Below are 19,852 nucleotides of genomic sequence, written 5' to 3'. Positions count from 1 at the left end.
AGTAGAAAGATCTCCTAATGTTTCGCCATTCTTTGTGGTGTTAGCTTTTTAATTGAAATTAAAATGTCACCTGTCCGATATGTTTCCTTTTCCTTCTTCTTGAATTAAATTGAAAAATTTGTATCATTATTTTTCCATATGGTGAGTTTATCCACATGCAAGCTGTTTCAAGTTGTTGTTTATACTGCGCTACTTAATAACAACCTGGTTAGAATTTATCCACAATGTCAGTATGTGAAGTATTCACCTGTTTGATGAATTATAAGCTGACTTTAAAACCAGGATGAAAACATGTAACTTCATTTTAGATGTGGTCTGAACATGCAGGAAGTTACTGGTTTAACCTGAGTGTGTTAATGTAAGATAGCTAAAAGTATTTTAATACATCTGAATATAAAATCTAAATTTATCTGATTGGATATGTACTTAAATGAATAAATTGTTTTTAATACCATTTTCAGTCATTCTGCCATGTTCTTTGTCAACTTGAACCTTGAGGGAGAAGAACAGATGTATGAAGCAGAAAACATATTCAACAGTCATTGTTTGAACTGAATTACAGAGTCTTTATTTTCGTTTATAGCTATACACATGTCAAACAAATTTGTGATCAGACAACAGAAACCTGCAAACGCTATGTGCAGCATATCTTTTGTTTGTCACCTATTATGTTCAGATTCTCTTTTAATGATCGCACAGTAGTGGAACTGAAAAGATTTGAATATTCCTCAACAGACTATAACTAAAGATCTGCACTTTTATGTGTTCTTTTATTCAGTTTTCCTTGTTGGTTATGGGCTGGACATCCTTTTTGGATATGATGTGATTTTTTCTTATTCTTCTCATTCAGATAAGGCTGGTTCTGCTCGAGGATGTGTCTCTCCTCGCCTGGCTCATCTGTCCTCCTGAGACACTGAAAACCCTGACTGCTCGACCCCCCAGCCTCCTCACTCTGTTCATCCTTATCATCATCCTCCTCCTCTGCTCCCTTCTTCTTTTCAGGTAGACCAGCACACCGTAGCCCACCACAGCCAGAGCCATGCCTGTCCCAGCAGCCATCAGTATCAGACTGGACACCAACATATCCTTCCTATCGTGACCTCTGCTGCTGGTCGTGGCAACAAAGATCAGAACTGTCCCACAAAGCATCAAAGCCACGCCAACAGCTAAGATAAGTGCGGGGTCCGCCCTGCCCCCGCTCTTCATCTGCTCAATCCGCCGCCAGCTGCGCACACAGTTCATATCCTGGATGGCCGAACTGAGAAGCTGCTTGAGCAGAACAGCCAGGGCCAGGAGGCAGAGTGTCATACCCACCCCAAGGCGCCACTCCCCAGACAGGCTGGTGGTGGTGGAGAGGAGGCCCACGCCGCCAAGACCAAGTCCAAGAATTAGAGCCACTGAGGCGCAGTAACATAACAGAGATCGGCGAGGATCTCTGAACCACCACAGCTCCACTTGATCATCAAGCACACGCCTCTGAATGAGGGTGGGGTCCAGGTAGAGACCTGTGGGATGGCGGATGAGGTGGTGGGGCTGGTAGAAGGTCTGCAGCTCAGACATGGTGTGCACAGGAGGTTCAACCAAACCAAATTGAAACCTTCAAGGACTGTGAAGACATTGGATAATTATCAGAATAAAATCAACAGGATTTAGGTTATTCTTCAAAGAGAGTAGTTCCTTATCACTCAACCACAATTATTATCACTAATATTTTTCAACCTTCTATTGGTATTTCTACTATAAGTTTCTATCTGATTTTATAATGGATGCTGTCTGCATCTCTGACTTTCTCGGTCCATCCAGTGATGGCAGATGGTTGTCAACCAACATTCAAGATTCAAGTCCTGAAACAACAAGCACTTCACTAAGCTGCAGAAAATGCAGAAATTTGTAAAAGCAAGTATTAAGAAACAGGATAAGACATTTTGAATAAAATGTAACATTATTTTTAAATCACAATGTTAATAAAAAAGGATGGACCTTGTTTACACATAGTGTAAAGTACAGTGATATGTCATATAACTGTAACTTACTAAACAGTGACATATATAGATCTGTCACCAAATGTACTGTCCATTTTGAAAAAGACGTGTCATACAAAAGTATGCTTGTTCAAATTAGTCTGTTTTTGTTTGGGGTTTCTGCATGCGTAATTTTTTTTCATTTGTTATTGTTGCCAAGGGCTGCCTCGTGCTGGATCCATGTGGGTTCTCTTTCATTAGTTTACAAGTAGCAAAGTGTGGACATGTCACTTCTATAAAATGTCATTTGAAACTTGGTATCAATATATATATACATTTTTTGTTTATATTTACTATTAAGGAAAGATTTTATTAGATTGGGAACCATGACATTATCTTTGAGGGGCAGAGCAGAAATAATGAAACACGTAATTTATGTACGATCAAATAAGCCGTGCAATGAATACATTAAATCAAGAAGACAAAATCCCTTGTAAGGAGCATTGGTGATATTAATATGTATGTATTCTAATCTATAACATCTGCAAACATGTTCTTGTGTTTTGTTTCTAATGTTTGGTGTTGTGATTTGTTTTGTGTCATACTGTAATGTAAACTAAAGACATCATAAAATCATTTTTTAGGATTTCACATTGTATTAATTAAATACAGATTGAATGAATAAAGATGTTTTGTTACTTTATGTAGAGTAAATCCTGTTAATTCCTTGTTTGGTGTAGTTTCGTTTGTTATTTACTTGTTGACTTTTCTTGTGCTTCCATCTTGTACAGGAGATTTTGTCTCTCAGGATTAGTCCTGCTAAAATAACATTAAAAAGTGTGAAAATAAAGACAACTGTTCTGCAGTTTAACTTTACTGTTAAACAGATACTCACTTTGTGTTAGAAGAGTGTCATGTATTGCTGTCCATCCAATCTGAAAAGTTTGGTCAAACAATTAAAATCCTTTTTTGTAAATATCATGCGCTTGCTTTGTCTTGTTTCATTCTGTGAGAGTTGGAGTTTCCATTAAAACATAGTGCAGCTTCAGAGGACATTTTCCAGCGATAAACTTGTAGATTTTCAAAACAACTCGTGGAAGATAACGCGCCTTCGGGTAGATGATGAAAAATGTATCCTGACTTCATGCTGGAGGCAGAAAAGCAACACGGATCGAAATGTAAGTGATGATGTTGACATGCTGGCACAGTGTTGTGCCTGTCCACATGCTCACTCATGATCAACACAGTGACTGCTGTGGCGTCACAGATTGATAATATGTAACATCCCCAGTGCCAGGCAGACCAGAGGACCCCCCCATCTGTCCTCCCATCACATTGGAGCAGCACCTTGTCTGGTTAAATGGAAAAGCGACTGGTCACTCACAATAGCAGTGTTGGATCATGGTTTGGACAGATATTGGAGACATTGTCCTGTGTGCCCCCTCACAGACAATAGGCTGGCCAGTGACCACAATGACTGTGCTGCTGGAGGCGGTGGTGGTGTATGTGTGTGTGTTTGTGAGAAGTGTAGGCCATTGCTGTTCTGCTGCTGTGAAAGGCTGAGTGATGTCAGTGTGTACTGATAATGGTGTTTCTGTGATCCTCAGGATAGCGTCATTCACACACTGAGCTGAGCCTCTTAGAGTAAATGCTTCATTCACCTCAGAGAGACGCTGATCTATGTTCTCCAGAAATACACAGCTACATCTAAAACAAATTCCTTGAGAACAATGGACAAAGAAATTTGATCAACATGTTGACAAATAATATTTATTGCTCTTTGGAGGGATCCATGTCATGCTTATCTTTCTGTGAGGTACGTACAGACACGAGAGGTTAAGGAAATGTTTGCTAAACATAGAGCGTACCAAAAGGGTGAACAGCTTGCCTGGCCAGTGTTTCCCTTATGTAATGACATCACACTGTGCATTTAGGAGTGGATACAATGAAGCAATTGGGCAGGAAAATGACAGACGTGGACATGGGGAAAAATAAGAGAAAATAAAATGACACTGAGGAGAGCCAAAAGATTCAAAGCCAAATTTCTTCCTTTTTTATAGTCATTGCTTAAATATTCATGATGTTGGACTGAACTGAATGTACAACACTACATTAGAGTAGTGTACTTAGTACTTATTATTGACCTGAAACAGAACAAGTGCAACAACTCTCGAGTGCTATGAATGGTGATGCAAGTACTTCCTGTTGTTTTCAACACCTGTGAGTTTCCGTAACTAAAACATATTTTCAAATATTTATAAATGTTGAATGGTACAATCCTTGGTTAACGAAACACAAGAGATTTAGGAAAGACAGGAAATATTAATATTATAACTTAGTATCGTGTCCATACTGTTGTGAGGCTGTTGAGGCCAGTCATCTTCCTATGTTTGATCAATGGATAAATCCCTTTAAATGCCAAACAATGATTCTGAGCCTCCTTGGTTTATCCTTTTAGAGAACCGCAAATGCAGAGTCAAGCCAATGAGAGGCTCCTTACCAGAGAGGTTCTCCCTCTAGTGGCCAAAATAACTAAGTGTACATTTCAGCCTTCAAATCTCACAATAATAATGAAAGGTCAAACGTAAAAGTCAAATTATGATGTTTATGTGCTCATTATAAGGGATAAATTACATGAGATTATAAACAGATTGATTTGTATTTATTTCATGTTTATTTGGTGTAGACAGCAATTACACTGGACAAACCAGATGCATTGTGTTGAGTGTTTTAGCACATGTGCTGATTTGCAACACTTTTCCATAGGTGGCTATTGAAAGGATAAAACAATTAAAATAGAAAGAAATGAAAGAGAAGAAAAAAAGAAAAAAAATCAAATGCAAGCAATTTTAGGTACATATGCAACAAAGCAAACAACAACATGATCAAGCAATCAACCAGTTAAGAGCTATTCATGTGAGCACTGTTGTTCAGATTTTAGCCATTGTTTGAGTCCTTTGTAAAAAGCATTTCTGTTGTTTTCTAATTTTAGATTGGTGGGTAGAGAGTTCCAAAAGTTTGGCCCCCTTTACAGAGAGAGCCGATTGACAGAATGACATTTTGCATCTTGGTACCAGACAACCACCACAAGTGGAGGCTCGTGTGAGCGCTCTGTGAGAGCTCTGACATCTGATTGCCAGTTTAGAGAGCAGTGATGGCAAATGATTATTTATACATTTAAAAAAACCCAGAGCAGATCAGAGCCAGTGAGCCAGTCAGCAGCTCTGAGTCTGAGAGTAAAGAGAATGAGATGAATATGAAGCCTTGTAGAAGGTAAGTTATACCTAGGTTCCACTTATCCTTTTGATGACCTCTCATTTGGCACACGCCCTCTAACACATGACAGCAGCAGCAAAACAAAGACAACTGAGGCCTTCTGGCAGGGTCATCACAATGTACAGGCAAACTATATGATAAATAATAGTGCCACTGTCATGATCCCATCATGGCAGGTCCCTCCTTCCCCGTTGTGTTGTTTGTATTCCCTGTCTGTGATCCTCATGTTTCTTTCCCCTGTTAGTCTCTGTGTGTGTGGCTGTAGGCGTGGCTAACTGGGTGCTGGCTGCACCAGGTGTACCTAATCTTCTCATCAACCCTGGCTGCACTTAAACCTGGGATTCCTCTGCCTCGGTGCCAGATTGTTGCGTCTACCAGTGTGGTAGTAGTGTTTTGTGGATCACGGCCTTTTTGTATTTTTTCATCTAGCTTGGTTAAGCTGGGTACTAACCCCTCTGTGCTTCCCCACTTCAGATCGTCGTTTTTGGATTTGTGTGTGTTCTTCACTATCTGCTCACTGCCTGCCTCAGGAGGAACTTCACCACGGGATTGGAGACTCACATCACACTCGGACCGAGTGTTCACCTCACCATTGGGATCCCTGGATGCATCACCCCCTCCCCCTCACTGTCACTTAATTGTTTATTAAATTGGACACTTGTTTGCACCTGGCTTGAGAGTTATGCTTTTGGGTCCGATCCAGTAGTAGATCGTCACAGCCACATCCAGAGAGAAAGTCAAAACCGTAGTAAAATTCTTACAAATCCTCCTTTACTTTTAAGATATTATTGTTTGTTAAAAAATAGACGTTCACTTTTATTGGCTAATAATTGTAATGTCTCCCATCTACTGTATTTGTAAATAAACAGTACATTGGTCCTGTTTTTATTTTCCTTAGCATGTGTCAGAGGTTGTTTTACCATAGATCAACCTGTAGAGGGCAGCAGCCTCTAAGTTTGAAAAGCTGCCTAATGTAAGAAACTCAATTGAAAGCAAATGACTGAAGTATTAACATCTCATTTTAGTGTTCACTTTAGTTAGTTGTTGAAGCTTGTTAAGGTGGTTAATTGAATATACTGGGGATGTGTTTACTCTAAGGCAATGTAACACATTTTATTAACTGTTGATATATTTCCATTACATTTTTTTTATCTACAAAGTGAGTGTCTATCTTTCAAGGAATACATTGAAATAAAAGTTCAATATTTCCCTCTAACATAGTTGGAGTACTGGTATAACATAGCAGTGGGATATAAGCACAAGTATTTCAATTGCTTCTTTTTAACTTACAACATGTCTACGGCTTTAAGTATCTGTTACGTCTTTCCTACTGAAATCCATCCATCCATCCATCCATCCATCCATCCATACATACATACATCCATACATCTAACAGTTCTTTGTATTTTTTATTTTACATGGTTCACTGTTATTGAGAGACATGCTTATCAAATACATACATGCATTAACAGCTTGTTTTGTCAGAGTGGGGCTGCTACACAGCTATAAGAAGTGCACCAGAGCAGTTGAGGATCGCTGCTTTGCTCAATGGCATCTTAAATCGTCTATCCTTCATTTCACAACTCAAGTCCCAACAGTCTGTGCTACTGCCGCCCAATAACGACACATAGAGCATTCTTAAGCACTATATACGTTTTTCTATATCACATGTATAAAGCACATTAATAGGCACTTCTCAAAATGATGATCTTAGTTATGGTAAACATTAAAGCAGGAGGCTGTGGGAGTACTGAGAAGAGACAAACCTGCAGGAGTAAGATTTAACAGTCTGCTGTCTGTCAAACATGTGTCCAAGAATGTGTTGTGGAAAGATATGTGTGAACAGTTCATCACTCTGGCCCTTCTCTCCAGCAACTGAATTCAGTGACAGGTGTGTGCAGACAGGATAAACTAATCGCACGGCTGCAGGCCACTAGGTTAGACAAACACAGTTTGTGTCCAGACTCAGAGCAACACTCGTCCAGTTTTACTGAACTAGCTGGTGAATATTTGAGCAAACTGAAATATTGTGATATTGTAAAGCAAATACTCAAACTGCAGAGGTTTTCTGTGGAAAGCATTACTTCATAAGAAGCATGCAGTGAGTGGATGCCAGCTTCTGCAGCTGTGTAAATGCAGATTTGCAGAGCGGAGAGAAACAGTGCATGCTCAGCAAATGTCCCCTTAAGGTTAATTAAATAAGAGCTGTTGCCTTTGTAGGAGTTACACTATTTACTGAAATGCGGGAAACATGCAAGAGGAGCTACAAATCTTCATGACTGCCGTGAATATTGGAGGCTCTGTTGCATCCATAATGTTGAGAAAATGTGGCACATCATCCAGGCTGGCTACTGTGACTAATGAAAAGGATCTACTGCCAAGTTCTGAGGCCGCAGGTGACATGAAGGCAAGCACGGACAAATCTTTGCAGTGTGGACTTTATTATTTTCTACCCAATATATAAACTCATATATAAACTTCATTTTTGAGCGTGTGTTTAACCTGGACAAAGGTTAAAAGTCATATGAAAACTTTGTTTCACGTTGCATCGTTTCAGTGAATTATTTGTTGTGACTAGTCATAAAAATATATTTAGATGCTTCTTGAACAGCTAATATTTATGGTGTTTTTGTATATATATGAAAGTATTTTGCAAGGATAGCCATGCAGATGGACTGTAAAACAGTGTTAATTTGGTCATGGGCATATTATGAGTAATTCTAATTGCTTTATTTACAACATGGGCTCATTTTGTCAAAAAGATCTGGCAACTGTTCAACAAGTGTTGCAGTTAACTTAGTACTCGCATTAATACTTGTATTTTGTTTTTAACATGGAAAGCGTCTTTGAGTTTTTGAAAAGCGCTCTATAAATAAAATGTATTATTATTATTAAACTAGCATTCAAGTTGACAACATTCATGTGAGGATCATATCTTATTTTGCGTATATTAGCATGCTAAAACTCTAACCCAACATGGTAAGAGAAAAAGTTGTTTTAGGTAATATTGAATGTCATTATAGGAACAAGTTAGCCTGCAAAGGAACTTGGCCTTTGATAAAAAAAAATGAAACAAAAATACAGAAAGATGTATAGTTATTTTCAATACATTTCATTTGATTGATCGTCTCCTCTCCCACTGTAAGGTTTACCCTGCCTCCTGTTTAATCCTCAGTGAGCTAAAAGCATCTTCATTTAGTCATGACTCACTCCTCACAGCAAATTGACTGTAAATTCAATTTACTCTGTTATCTTTGATGGGTGAAAATCAGATTTGATGCTACTCCAAAAACATTTCTTGCGCTTCATCAGTATGCATTGATTAAATTTTGACTTGAGCGAGCCAGATGGGCATGAATGATAACACATACTGTTCTGAGTATTTTATAATTGCATTTCAAAGTAAGAAAAGGTACAATACTTAAACTCCTTCGATGCCTTTCTTTTTCTTTTTATCAGACTTCAGAGTGTTTTTTTTAAAGGATGCAGCCTATTATAATGAAACTCAAAACTTTATCATTGCAAACTCAGCAGCCTTACTATTTGCAGTACAGGGGGCTTAATTTTTTAAAAAGCCATGAAGAATAGTAATGATTAAGGCAGCTGCTTTCTGTTACATTTTCTGTACATCTTAACAAGACCTACAATAGATCATTTAAAAGAAGAATAATTGAAACAAAACACATTTCTTTATAATTCCTACATCATCTGCTGGGGAATGTGCAGTATACAGGTTGCAGAAAATAGCTTCTTCTTCCTCCGACTCTATTCAGTGTCGGCACCTATACTGCTACTGTAGCTCACCTGTGGAAAACTCTTTTTCAACAATGGAGCAAGTTTGCAACATGTATAAGACTTCTAAATCATGTAATGTATAGATTCCTTTGTTTATTTATTTATTTATTTTTTTTACAGTGGCTGGGAAGTGCAAAACACACAAGAAATAGGAGCACACAAAAACAAAAAAGAAAACAACAACATTAACTTCTAACGGAAAAGGTAGGTATCTTTGGTACAATAATTGTTTTTGGGGCGAACCAATGTCTGTTTTTTAAACAGGAATTAAATGCTCCAAACGTCTTTGTATATATAAAGACGTTAAAGACAAATTTTAGCTGCAGCTCTGACGATCACAAGCAGAGATGCATGGCGATATGAAACATTATTATATACAATACAATTCAACGCCAGAAGAAAATATTTGTAATTGCTCATCTTCAACTAAAATGGTCTGGCGCTTTTTTCGTACGCTGTTGAAAGATATCAGTGGAAAAATAGAGATGTTCACAGTTTGATCTCTTATCTCCAACATAACCTTCTGGAGCCGGTTAGGTGTGCAGCATTAGTTACCGTGGTGATATACCCAGGTAAAAAGTGAACGACCCTTGTAGGACTGAAAACCCAGGGTTAACCCTGGAGATACCTCGCTAAACTCCAATCCTGCTTCGTAGCAGGCCCCAGGAGGATCAAAATATAATCATGTACTGCACAAATTGTGGCAAAGAGCTCGATGAAAAGTTACGGCTAAAGTTTTGCAGTGGTTGTGGCAAGAGATTACACAAACTTCCTGATGTTGAAGAAACAAAAAATGGGCATAACCCCTACCTTCATTCAATCACTTCCAGTTCACTGCCTGCCTTTGGTACATTCCCTTTATGTTATAAGTTAATGTTGCTGTTGTTATTTGTGATTTGTTATCTATTGTGTATTTTCTGGTTTGTGTTTTTTTTTGTTTTTGTTTTTGTGTGTTCTTATTTCTTGTGTGTTTTGTGGTTTTTTGTTGCTTGATCATTTCTTGGGTATATTCTTATCTATTGTTTTTTTTTTATTCCTTGTGTGTTTTGTGATTTGTTGTTGTGTTTAGCACTTCTCAGCCACCGTAATTTGTCACCTGATATTTTAGTTGTTCATGTTTTATGACATTTCTTGAATTTTTTATTGTTAAGTTATATCTTCTTCTTTCAGACATGTTTTGATGCTGATAAGGAACCTATATTGGAGCTGAATTGTCATGATTTGGTTCTGTTAGTGCCCTCCCACTTGTGTGTGTTGTCTGTTTTCCCCATGTCTGTCTGCCCATCCTGTGTCTCCTCCCCCGGTCTGTATCAGCAGTAGGTGTGGCTACCAGGCGCATCTAATTAACTCATTAACCCCAGTATTTATGCCTGATCTCGACTCTCAGTCCCTACTGGATTATTGACTCCAGTTGTGGTATCGTACCCTTGGCTCACACAATTTTTGCTTTTGCTTAATTTTACTAACCCTCCTCGTGTTTTTCCCCTGCAATCAGCATTCAACGAGACTCACCTGGTTTCCTGCTTACCTGCATGCCTGCTGCTCTTCAACTCACTGGTCACGTCACTCGTTCAGGGTTCAGGATCGTCAGCAGGATTACACTCACCACACTGCTCACGGATGAGCAAGGACACTTTGCACATTTCACTTCACTTGTGTTCACTATATCGTTGTTTATTAAATTGACTTTGTCTTACTTTATCCTGTCTCTGAGTCGTGCGTCTGGGTCCAAACTATTATACACACTGTGTATCATTACATGAATGATGGTTTAGAAACAATGTTTGAATTAGCCCTTTGGTTTCTCTTTTCCTTTGTTACCACACAAACCAGTTCAAACTGTTAAACAACTGTAACGTTGGATTATAACTGTGTTTGTATCATTACTTCAACACTATCTGACTTAAGTAAAACAGTATTACACCCAAAGACATGGAACACTTTGACATTTAGGCAGCTGTCTGTGTAATTTATTTTATTTTCCTGTACAGCTAAACTAACTGGTCACGGCTCAAATTCAGAATTTGATACACACAAGTCTGGAGCGAGCTAATATGAAATTGGCTGATATGGCTAACATGCTCATTTTCCGACAATTACTCTGTAACATATTTAAACACCCGTTCAACAAACTCTTTCTATCCACTACTCCTGCCTCAGACTTGCTAGACGGTTGCCGTGCAACCATGACCACATGCCGACCATTTAAATATTTTCTGCTCAGTGCCACAACGATATTGGCTGTGAACACAACTGTGTGCACAAATAAGTGCATGTGTGCGCCGGATTGTGTTTGTGTATGGTTTGAGAGGGGGATTAAGTTATCCTTCAGCTTATCTCCATTAAAATGACTGATTATGCTGTCAGCGATGGTCGTGGCCTACTTTTGAAAGACAGCCTTGTTTCTCTGGCTGGGAGCCACAGACCTTGTAAATACTACTGATGCACTTTTATCTGCACTCGAGTATTACCTCATTGTGTGTAGTGGGAGCAATAACGCTGCAGTTTGGTAATGAAAGAGGTACAGGGGGCCTTTCCCTGCTGCTGCTGCCTCTGAGAGACAGCATCGCCTGCGGTTCACCTTAGCACTCGCATAATTTACATATAAATGAGAATACATATCACATTATTGCTTTGGTGGTATGTTAATAATCGGGGTTGTTGAACAGGATACGGTACTGTTAGGGCTTGTGTATTCGCTGAAACAGGTGGAGCCCAGGGTGCTATTTTCTGTATCAATAAAGCCATGATGTCACACATGTTTCACCTCCCCATCGGCCACTTTGCTTTTTTCCCCTCCTGTTAACATTTCTAAAGAATGGGAGAGTGGGTCTTTGTGGCCTGTGTGGATCCATATTCCTGTAGAGGCTTCTCACCAGCTACTACTAATATTCTTTCCAAAATACCCCCACCCTCCTCAAACTGACCACAAAAACACCACGGGGACACCAAATTGCTTGACCTCCTGATCCCTTCCTATCTGCTCTGCTGCTGGTCCTCACTGCTCAACCACTATTACATATCTGTCATGCTCTGAAATTGATTTCACCACCTCAGTGGGTGTGACATGGACAAACCAGGACCCTCTAACACCCTCTCTTTCTTTGTCACACTTTTCCTCACATACACACTGTTGCACATTCTTGGCAGCAGTAGTACACACAAACCCTGTTGTTTGGGATAAATGCTACATCAAACTGCTTTCTTTCTTGCATTCAGGGCTACATTTATGTTTTCATTTAGCTGAAACCAACAGTCAATTGGTCACTGTTAGCATTGTCTTTAATTTTTTGAACTACATCTACATCCTGCTTAAAGTAGGTTGAAAACAGAATCCTTTCTACATATAGTCTGACATAGTCATGTCAGACTGTGATCTGCACACAGGCAGTGCACAGTGTTCACTGTAGAGCCCCAAATAACACTGACTTTGAAGAAAGTATTTTAACTTACAGTTAAATAAAAAGCAGTGTGTGTGTTTGATTGAATGGGGGCAGAAATATTCCCGAAGCAATCATCCCAATTATCCTTCACAAGAGGAAAAGCCTTTATGAGAGTATAGACGTGAAGTAATGAGTTAATGTTCTGTAAGCTTATTTTGAACAAACCATTATTAGAAAAACCTTTTTCTGGTTACTACTATTTATTTATTTTAAATTAAACCTCAGATTAATGTTCTCCATAATTGTTGTTCAGTTGAAGTTACTCATTGCCCTGGCATTACTGACATATTAAATAACAAAGTCCATGAACACCACTGTCCACCTACACAAGTTTTTACATGTAGCGAACAGGTGCAATTAAAGTTCCATGGTATTGTACAAAATGACATACAGTCCAAGAACATTGTCAGTGTTAATGTTGTTAAAAACACCTGGTTTTTTTTTCTGACTGGCAGTAAAGATTTGTCCCCTGAAAAGGCCCATTAGACTGTGTGGGCTGTTGTTAATCAACAGCTTCAGTCTTATTGCAGGTGTTGTTAAGACAAATGAGTGTTAATTAGTTCGACGACATCATATAATCCACATCTTCAAACAGACAAGAGGGCCAATCAGTCGGGGTAATTGAAAACACCTGTCAGTGTGCAGTCCTTTAATAAATTGAGACACGACTGGTTCTCTCTTTATGTTATGCCTCGTGAATTTAGAACCCAGATGCAGGACGCTAAACAGAGGGGTTTATATTTAAGGACATGTATTGCAGTGAATGGGGATGAAGATGGGCGAGGATTCAGGAGGTTGGCAAAGTGAATGGGAAGATGGCTGACCAGAGCAGAGGAGGGGTGTGAGCGTGGCTGATGTATCCAGAGAGCAGGAAGACAGGTCGTGATCCTGAAGCTATTCAAAAAACAAAACTCGGATAAGAAAAATACTTTCTTCAAACTTTATTAGTTCAGCTACTACGGTAAACTACATCTCAGTAGTTTACTGTAGTAGCTGAACTAACAACCTGGAGATGTGTGGATGAGAGTAGGTGTGCAGGTCTAAGCACGTGGATGGCATTAGCAGTAATCAGGAGGGAGCCATGACATTTTGTTTGTTGTGTGAAGGATGTGGAAGTGCAATAAATGACACAGAAGTCAAACCCAATAGAGTTTACATTTAAATTGAAATCACTAAATAGTTGATTATCGGCTGTAAATGTGTATTGTTCACTTAGAAAAATGTCCCCCTGGCATTAAAAAAACATTATCATATAATAATAATGATAATAATGAATAATCTTTTTTTAATCATCCTCCTCATTGGACACAGGAATTATCTCTTCCTCTACCCCTGATATTGCAAATTTTGCAAACAGGTTAATATGGTTCAATTTTATACAAAGTAGTAGTTTTTTTTCCTTTTTTTTTCTTTCTTAACAATTAAATCCAAATTCTTCTGTGGAGAAGTTCAGACACAAGGAAGCAACATGAGGTAAGGATGCAAGGACACTCTTAAGCAAAGTGCAAAAGGACCCATTGCCTCAAGGACCAACAGCCAACTTTCTGGGCTCAGGTGTAACTAGCAGTTAATGCATACTTTATTGATCCTGGGGGAAATTCAAGTTGGCGATTAAGGGCTTACCTAATTTTCTCTAGTTTTTCCAGTATGATGGACATTTTAATGCTGGTGTAAGGATGCTTCAGCTCAGGCATTCAAGAACAACCTCCAACACGAAAAAATACATCTCATACTTAAACATATGCTAATTTATTGTGTATGCAGCCTCAACAGTTAAGGTTAACTCCTTTTATTCTAATGCAATTTATTTATTTCATGTCCCCACTGTAGAATGTAGACAAAGGTCAAAATTACTTTGACCAACTCCATCCTAGGTACGGAATTGACAGGCTGTAAAATTACAGGAATACGTTGTTAACGTATGTCAGACTAAAGACTGCCAAAGTTCAAACTCCCTAATAATTGTAGGTCTAATTTGGTGAGCTTAATTGAGGTATTAGAGGTTCAACTTACTTGTGCATTGTTTTTATTAAGCCTTGCAGCACCCACCCCCTTGACAAAAGGCCCTGTAGCCACGGGTCACACTTTGGGAATCCCTGCCTTAATCCAAATACGTCATTCAAATCCACCCGGTAGGCTATCTCTGTTTTACGATTATCCCAGGCCATTATAAGGCCATAATAACCAACGAATAACCATGAAACAGTGGTAAATAGAAATAATATAATACTAAACTAACTTTTAAAGGACCCAGGGACGCTTTAAATCAGAATACACAAACGAAGATAACACAACTAGCCCATAAAGTAAGTTTAACAGGTGGGTTTGCATATTAGTCCTTAATTGCGAGACCATTTTACTCCACTTTTGTCCCCGCCCACGTGCTGTCGTCATGCACCGGGCAGCCATTGAGACAGAGGGTGGGGGTGAGGAGGGGGTGTTACACCGCGGAGAGGCAGGCAGCAGCGTCGCAGCGGCGCTACAACCATAGCGGCTCTCGGGCTTTGTTTTGTGGATGTGAATGAGCTCCATCACCTCTTCCTTCAGAAATGTGGACTGATATAAGGACATTGTTACTTTTACACTCGTTGCTCGTGACGCTTCATTTGTCGGAAGGTGAGTAGCCTACAGTGTGTTTTTTCTTCTTCTTTTCCCTGCGCGTGGGACTTCAGTGAAATAAAACAGAAATAAAACCGTTATGCGCGTGTGTGATGGGATGTAGGTAAGAGACTGGGAGCGCTGCCGGTAGCACACTTGCACGTTTTAAACCAAGAGCAAAAAAAAAGAAAAATGACACTTTCTTCTTTATTAAGCCACAGCAATATTTCTAAATGAATCATTTGAGTGATTAATCCGTCACTTAATGATTTACAGTGAAGCCCTCGCGCGTCTGTCATGTGTCTCGTGGTTGTGAGCATCCATACTGCATCAGAGGTAGAAGCTGTAGTAGCCCAGACTGAATCTTTGTCTCTACGTTGAGAAGAACTGTGTCGCGCAGACATGGCCTCATCCTTTCTCTCAACACTTTTTTTTTTTAAATCATGGAAATAAAGTACAATAACTGAAAGAGAAACACAGCGCATGACGCTCGCAGCGCCTCAGCCAATTGACCCGAATGAACGAATGAATGCTGAATATCAATTAGGCATTCAATTGCAAATGACAGTTGAACTACAAGCGGTTACTGCTCAGCTGCATTTGTTGTTGCCACACATCCATCTGGACGTTGTTTCTCCCCCTCATTGTTTGTTTTTTGTTTTTTTTATTCTTAGCCACGGAGGAGTGTGAGGATGGTCAGTTTCAGTGCAACAACAAAAGGTGTATACCGACCATATGGAGGTGTGACGACGATGACGACTGCTCCGACAACAGTGATGAAGAAAACTGTCGTAAGTGTTCATGTCTGGGGAGAAATTGTGTGAAAGCATCTATGAGAAACACTTGTCCTAGTCATTGTTCCGTTACATTATTATTCTACGCCATACTTCAATAATAATAGCAATGCTACAAAAGCAGACATAACGTGGATTATTACTTTGTTTTTTAGTTGTCTTTTTTAGGCTTTTACACACTCCTGAAATAGGGAACATCCTTGTATAAACTTTACAGCTGCTACACTAAACTTTACAGTTTTATTTGCTGATTTTTCATACATTATACTATTGTTAGGCTTTTCAACAGTGGGAATGTTTTGGTTTACTTGCAGTTTATGCATCATGTTACATGAACAGTTACCACAAAGAACATTTTATACATTATGATTCTGATTCCTATTAGGAGTTGCTTCTATTTTAGGAAGATTGAAAAACATATGTAATATAGTAGGTTGTAGTTTCAGAAATTCTTCTTTTCCAACATTTGTTCACATTTCCAACAAATACGACCTGTCAAGGGAGTGAAAATGTGTCATTAAACATAAAGGCCTGACATTACAGGTCATTAAAGGATTTTCTAACTGATGAAAATGATTTCAAAAGTACACTCAGAGAGAAAATAACTAAATGTCTTTTTTTATCACGATGAGAAAACCCATTGTACATCTTCAATCATTTTAACAGCTTAATGATGTGTTCATGGTGTGTACTGCAGCTATCTTATCTTAATGAGCTGTATTGTCTTGGCAGTTGTGAACCAGAAAATGCTCCCATATCCTGATTTGTTGTTATTTTATGATGGATAAGCTGTTTGTTTAGCTTTTTTTTATCTGTTTGTTTAGTGGGTTTTACTAAAGGTCAAATGGGTGTGGATTTGACATGTCAGATCAGGTCCAGCGTGCAGATGGTTGTATCCTTTCTGCACTGACAGAAAACTCAACAAGCATACATTTAAAAAAAGAGGGTTAATTGTGTGGAACATTTTTCAAATCATGTATAAATGAAAATGGTCTAGCAGGCAGACAGATTGCGTGGTGCATCGGTCTGGTGCACAGAGCTCTGACAGGTATCTTGGATGTGTTGTTTTTTGGGCGGAAAGAATACAATTTCCAGTTTCCTTTTCTGACTGCGAGCCAGTGGCCTATATTTTTGGAAGAACGCTTGAGCTGATACCAGTGAAGTTGTGCCAAAGCTGAATCCGAGCTCTGCGAGTGTGTATAGCAACGATGTTCCTTTGTGTCTGGGTTAATTGTGGCTCCAGAGGAATTCCTGCACCTTCCTTAGCCCATACTCTGTATTTCTCCTCTTTGATGGCTTCTCTCTCCTTCTCCCACAAACTCCCACACACACACCAACCTGTTATACACCGGGCTTTTACTTTGGACATGTTTTCTCTTTTGTTTTTTCTCCGCCTCAGAGACCAGCAGGAGGACTCCTCAGGCATTAGGAGCATCTTTGCTCTTCAAACATTGATGTGTCACTGCCTCACATACAAATGCATGATGTTTGGAGGAAATCATTACTCTGCTGGCTTTATTTCCTCACAGTTTATTTCATGAATGAAATAGGAAATTGCCAGCAAGGTTTTATCAACCCCCCGTGTTCGTCATCAGACAGAGCTCTCGACACATTTAGACTTTGAGTGAAAACACTCCTCCTGAAAGCCTGCTGAGGCTACCGTCAGCCCACTCATTGATTAATATGACAGTCCAGCATTACTTATTATATTAGAGGGTGGCCTTTGCTTTAGGAAAGGTAAGGTTGTTTGGGGGCTGACTGTGATGGACAAGTTTGAAGAGCCTGAAAGGATTTTTTTTCAAGACGAAGTAAAAAAACTTGAACAACTTAAATGTGCTGACATTTTTTTTCTCAAATTTTGATTAACAGATTTTGTTTTCTGTTTTTGCGCTTATTTTTGGGCTTTCTGCAGCTTATTTTTCATTTGCAGCATGTTTCTGTCTTTTGACTAGCATTTTATATATTAATTGTTATTTAAAAGCAGGACAATGTGTCAAGACAGGACAAATCCAAAAAACAAATTCACCAGCAGGTTTTGTCCAGTTTTTGGCGCAGTGCTTGTCTTGTACGCACAGAGGCAGATTTGTCTGCAGAGGCGTCCCGCTGATGTTGGACCACCAAGCATTCAACTTTTACTCTGTTTGATTTGGAGAGGAAGTTCTCTGGCACACAGTACTACAGCTCTGGCAATATTTAATTAATGAGTTCAAACTAAATTCATTCCCAGTGGTTACTTTTGTTAACTCTTTTTTTTCTTCTCTATATTTGAGCATGCTGGAATGCGGAGGGATATAAAGAGGAGAGCAGTGGAGGGTAAACCTGTACACTGCACAGTGTAAGGATTAAGCTTGCAGCACACAAATCCTGCGCAGGAATTACACAGCTAGGTTCCTGTTGACTGTGAAGTGCACCCAAAAAAAATTAAGTTTCTTGCTGGTTGACCGGATAGTCGCACTTCTTCTTCTACTTGTACTGCACAATGGATTTTTTTTTTTTGGCAACATGATGCCAAGCCCAAGAACTCAGCGCTTGATTGTGAGCAACAGAGCATGGTTGTGAAATATGCTGACAGGAGGAAAGCTTTTGCTGCAGCTGCTTATTTGTCACCTCATTTCTAACCTGACAGGTGCTCGAAGCTGAGCTGCACAGAACGAGTGTAGAGCTTTTAAAACACTGTTATTTCTCATACACATATTATACCCTTTATGATCCTCCTCCAGCCTGCACCCTGTTTCTGCTTGCCCCATCCCCCACCTAGTCCACCCCCAGACTGCACCCACATCACCATCCCCCCATCATCCCAACAGTATTCCCCACTGACCGGTCACTCACTCACTGCACACATCCATACATCTATTCATAAATGCATAATCACATTCATAAGTATGCATGGACACAAGTATGGGCCAGATGCACCATGTGAGCATAAATAATTCTGTACATAAACACACATGGAAGCATACCAATGAACCGAAAAGTTGCATCCACATTAAATACAATGGAGACTGTATATTTTGTTCACCCTCTAATCTCCAACCAAACGGCTCCACAAACGGCTTAATATCTATTAAAAAACACCATCAACATTTCAGATGTATAAAATGATGCCAAACTATCAAATGGTATCTATTTCTAAAACCTACTTGATGCAACACATTTCTGTTCATTCAGCATGAGGCAGGCTTCTCCCTGGACAGGTCGACTTTTTACAACAGAGCTGACATGCTGAGAAAGACTACCACTCGCACTCACATTCACCATTAGAGTCTCCAATTAACCTAATGAGTTTCTTTGGGAGGGAGTCCGTTACGCGGAGGGAACTAAAACATCCACAGGGATATTATGCTCCACTCAGAAAGGCCCCGTCGAGCCATCAGATATTCGAACCAGTAACCTTCCTGCTGTGAGGTGACAGTGTTCATCAATGTTCCACCACATGTCCCCCCCACCAATAGAAACAAAAACAACAAGTCTATTCTAATACTGTAGTTAGTGTCTTTGGTGGGTTATTTCAGAAGAAATGCCACATGTATTGGTGGAGATATCTCTATGACACTGTTTGTCTGTCAACTTTAACTCACACTGCGCTCAGGTGAACCGTGCCTGTCAGTGACAGCAAATGTGTACTCAAGATGTTCACCTCTCAAGATGTAGTCATCTTGAGAAATAAATTGTCCCATAATGCATTTCTGGATTTTAAAGTCCAGATCTCCCTCACATGAAATCTTACAGCTTCTATTAGTTCATCTAGACAGACATTTTTAGCCAGCAGAGATCATTTTTAGAATATTTTTTATGACTCATCAAGGGCTAACGCTCTGCCATGGTACATAAGATCTCTATAAGGAAAACCAGACTGCAATTTTCTATCCCCTACTGTGTCTCTCTGACTATCACCAGAGCTCTGTACCTCTGGGAGGTCTGAGTTGTTCGGCTTAAGAAGGCAATCAGCAGGGAGTGATGGCAAAGTTGGATGAAAGAAAGA

General features: G+C 39.4%; 2 protein-coding genes across 4 annotated transcripts in view; one reads left to right on the top strand and one right to left on the bottom strand.

Annotated features, from left to right (window-relative positions):
- Positions 1-3,376, bottom strand: tmem125b (transmembrane protein 125b). The gene is made up of 2 exons (XM_079347895.1): positions 2,857-3,376; positions 1-1,606 (listed from the first exon to the last, which is right to left on the bottom strand). Exon 2 carries the CDS (start codon positions 1,558-1,560, stop codon positions 847-849), a length of 714 nt encoding a protein of 237 aa, XP_079204021.1. The 5' UTR covers positions 1,561-1,606; positions 2,857-3,376; the 3' UTR covers positions 1-846.
- An 11,550-nt stretch (positions 3,377-14,926) lies between these two features.
- LOC306826196 (low-density lipoprotein receptor-related protein 8-like) overlaps positions 14,927-19,852 on the top strand; it is a 90,036-nt gene continuing 85,110 nt past the window's right edge. For all 3 annotated transcript variants that reach the window (XM_079347371.1, XM_079347370.1, XM_079347369.1), the window contains exons 1-2: positions 14,927-15,091; positions 15,748-15,864. In XM_079347371.1, coding sequence (XP_079203497.1) covers positions 15,025-15,091; positions 15,748-15,864 — 184 coding nt within the window. In that variant the 5' untranslated portion in view covers positions 14,927-15,024. The remainder of the gene's footprint in view (positions 15,092-15,747; positions 15,865-19,852) is intronic.

Source organism: Symphodus melops (assembly GCF_947650265.1).
Source record: "Symphodus melops genome assembly, chromosome: 7".
NCBI lineage: Eukaryota > Metazoa > Chordata > Actinopteri > Labriformes > Labridae > Symphodus > Symphodus melops.
Note: the sequence above shows the minus strand (reverse complement) of the source record. Positions and strands in the feature narration are given on the sequence as shown.

Bases quoted from the DNA above. Each gene is read 5' to 3' on its own strand.
- tmem125b (XM_079347895.1), bottom strand. From the start codon at position 1,560: ATGTCTGAGCTGCAGACCTTCTACCAGCCCCACCACCTCATCCGCCAT.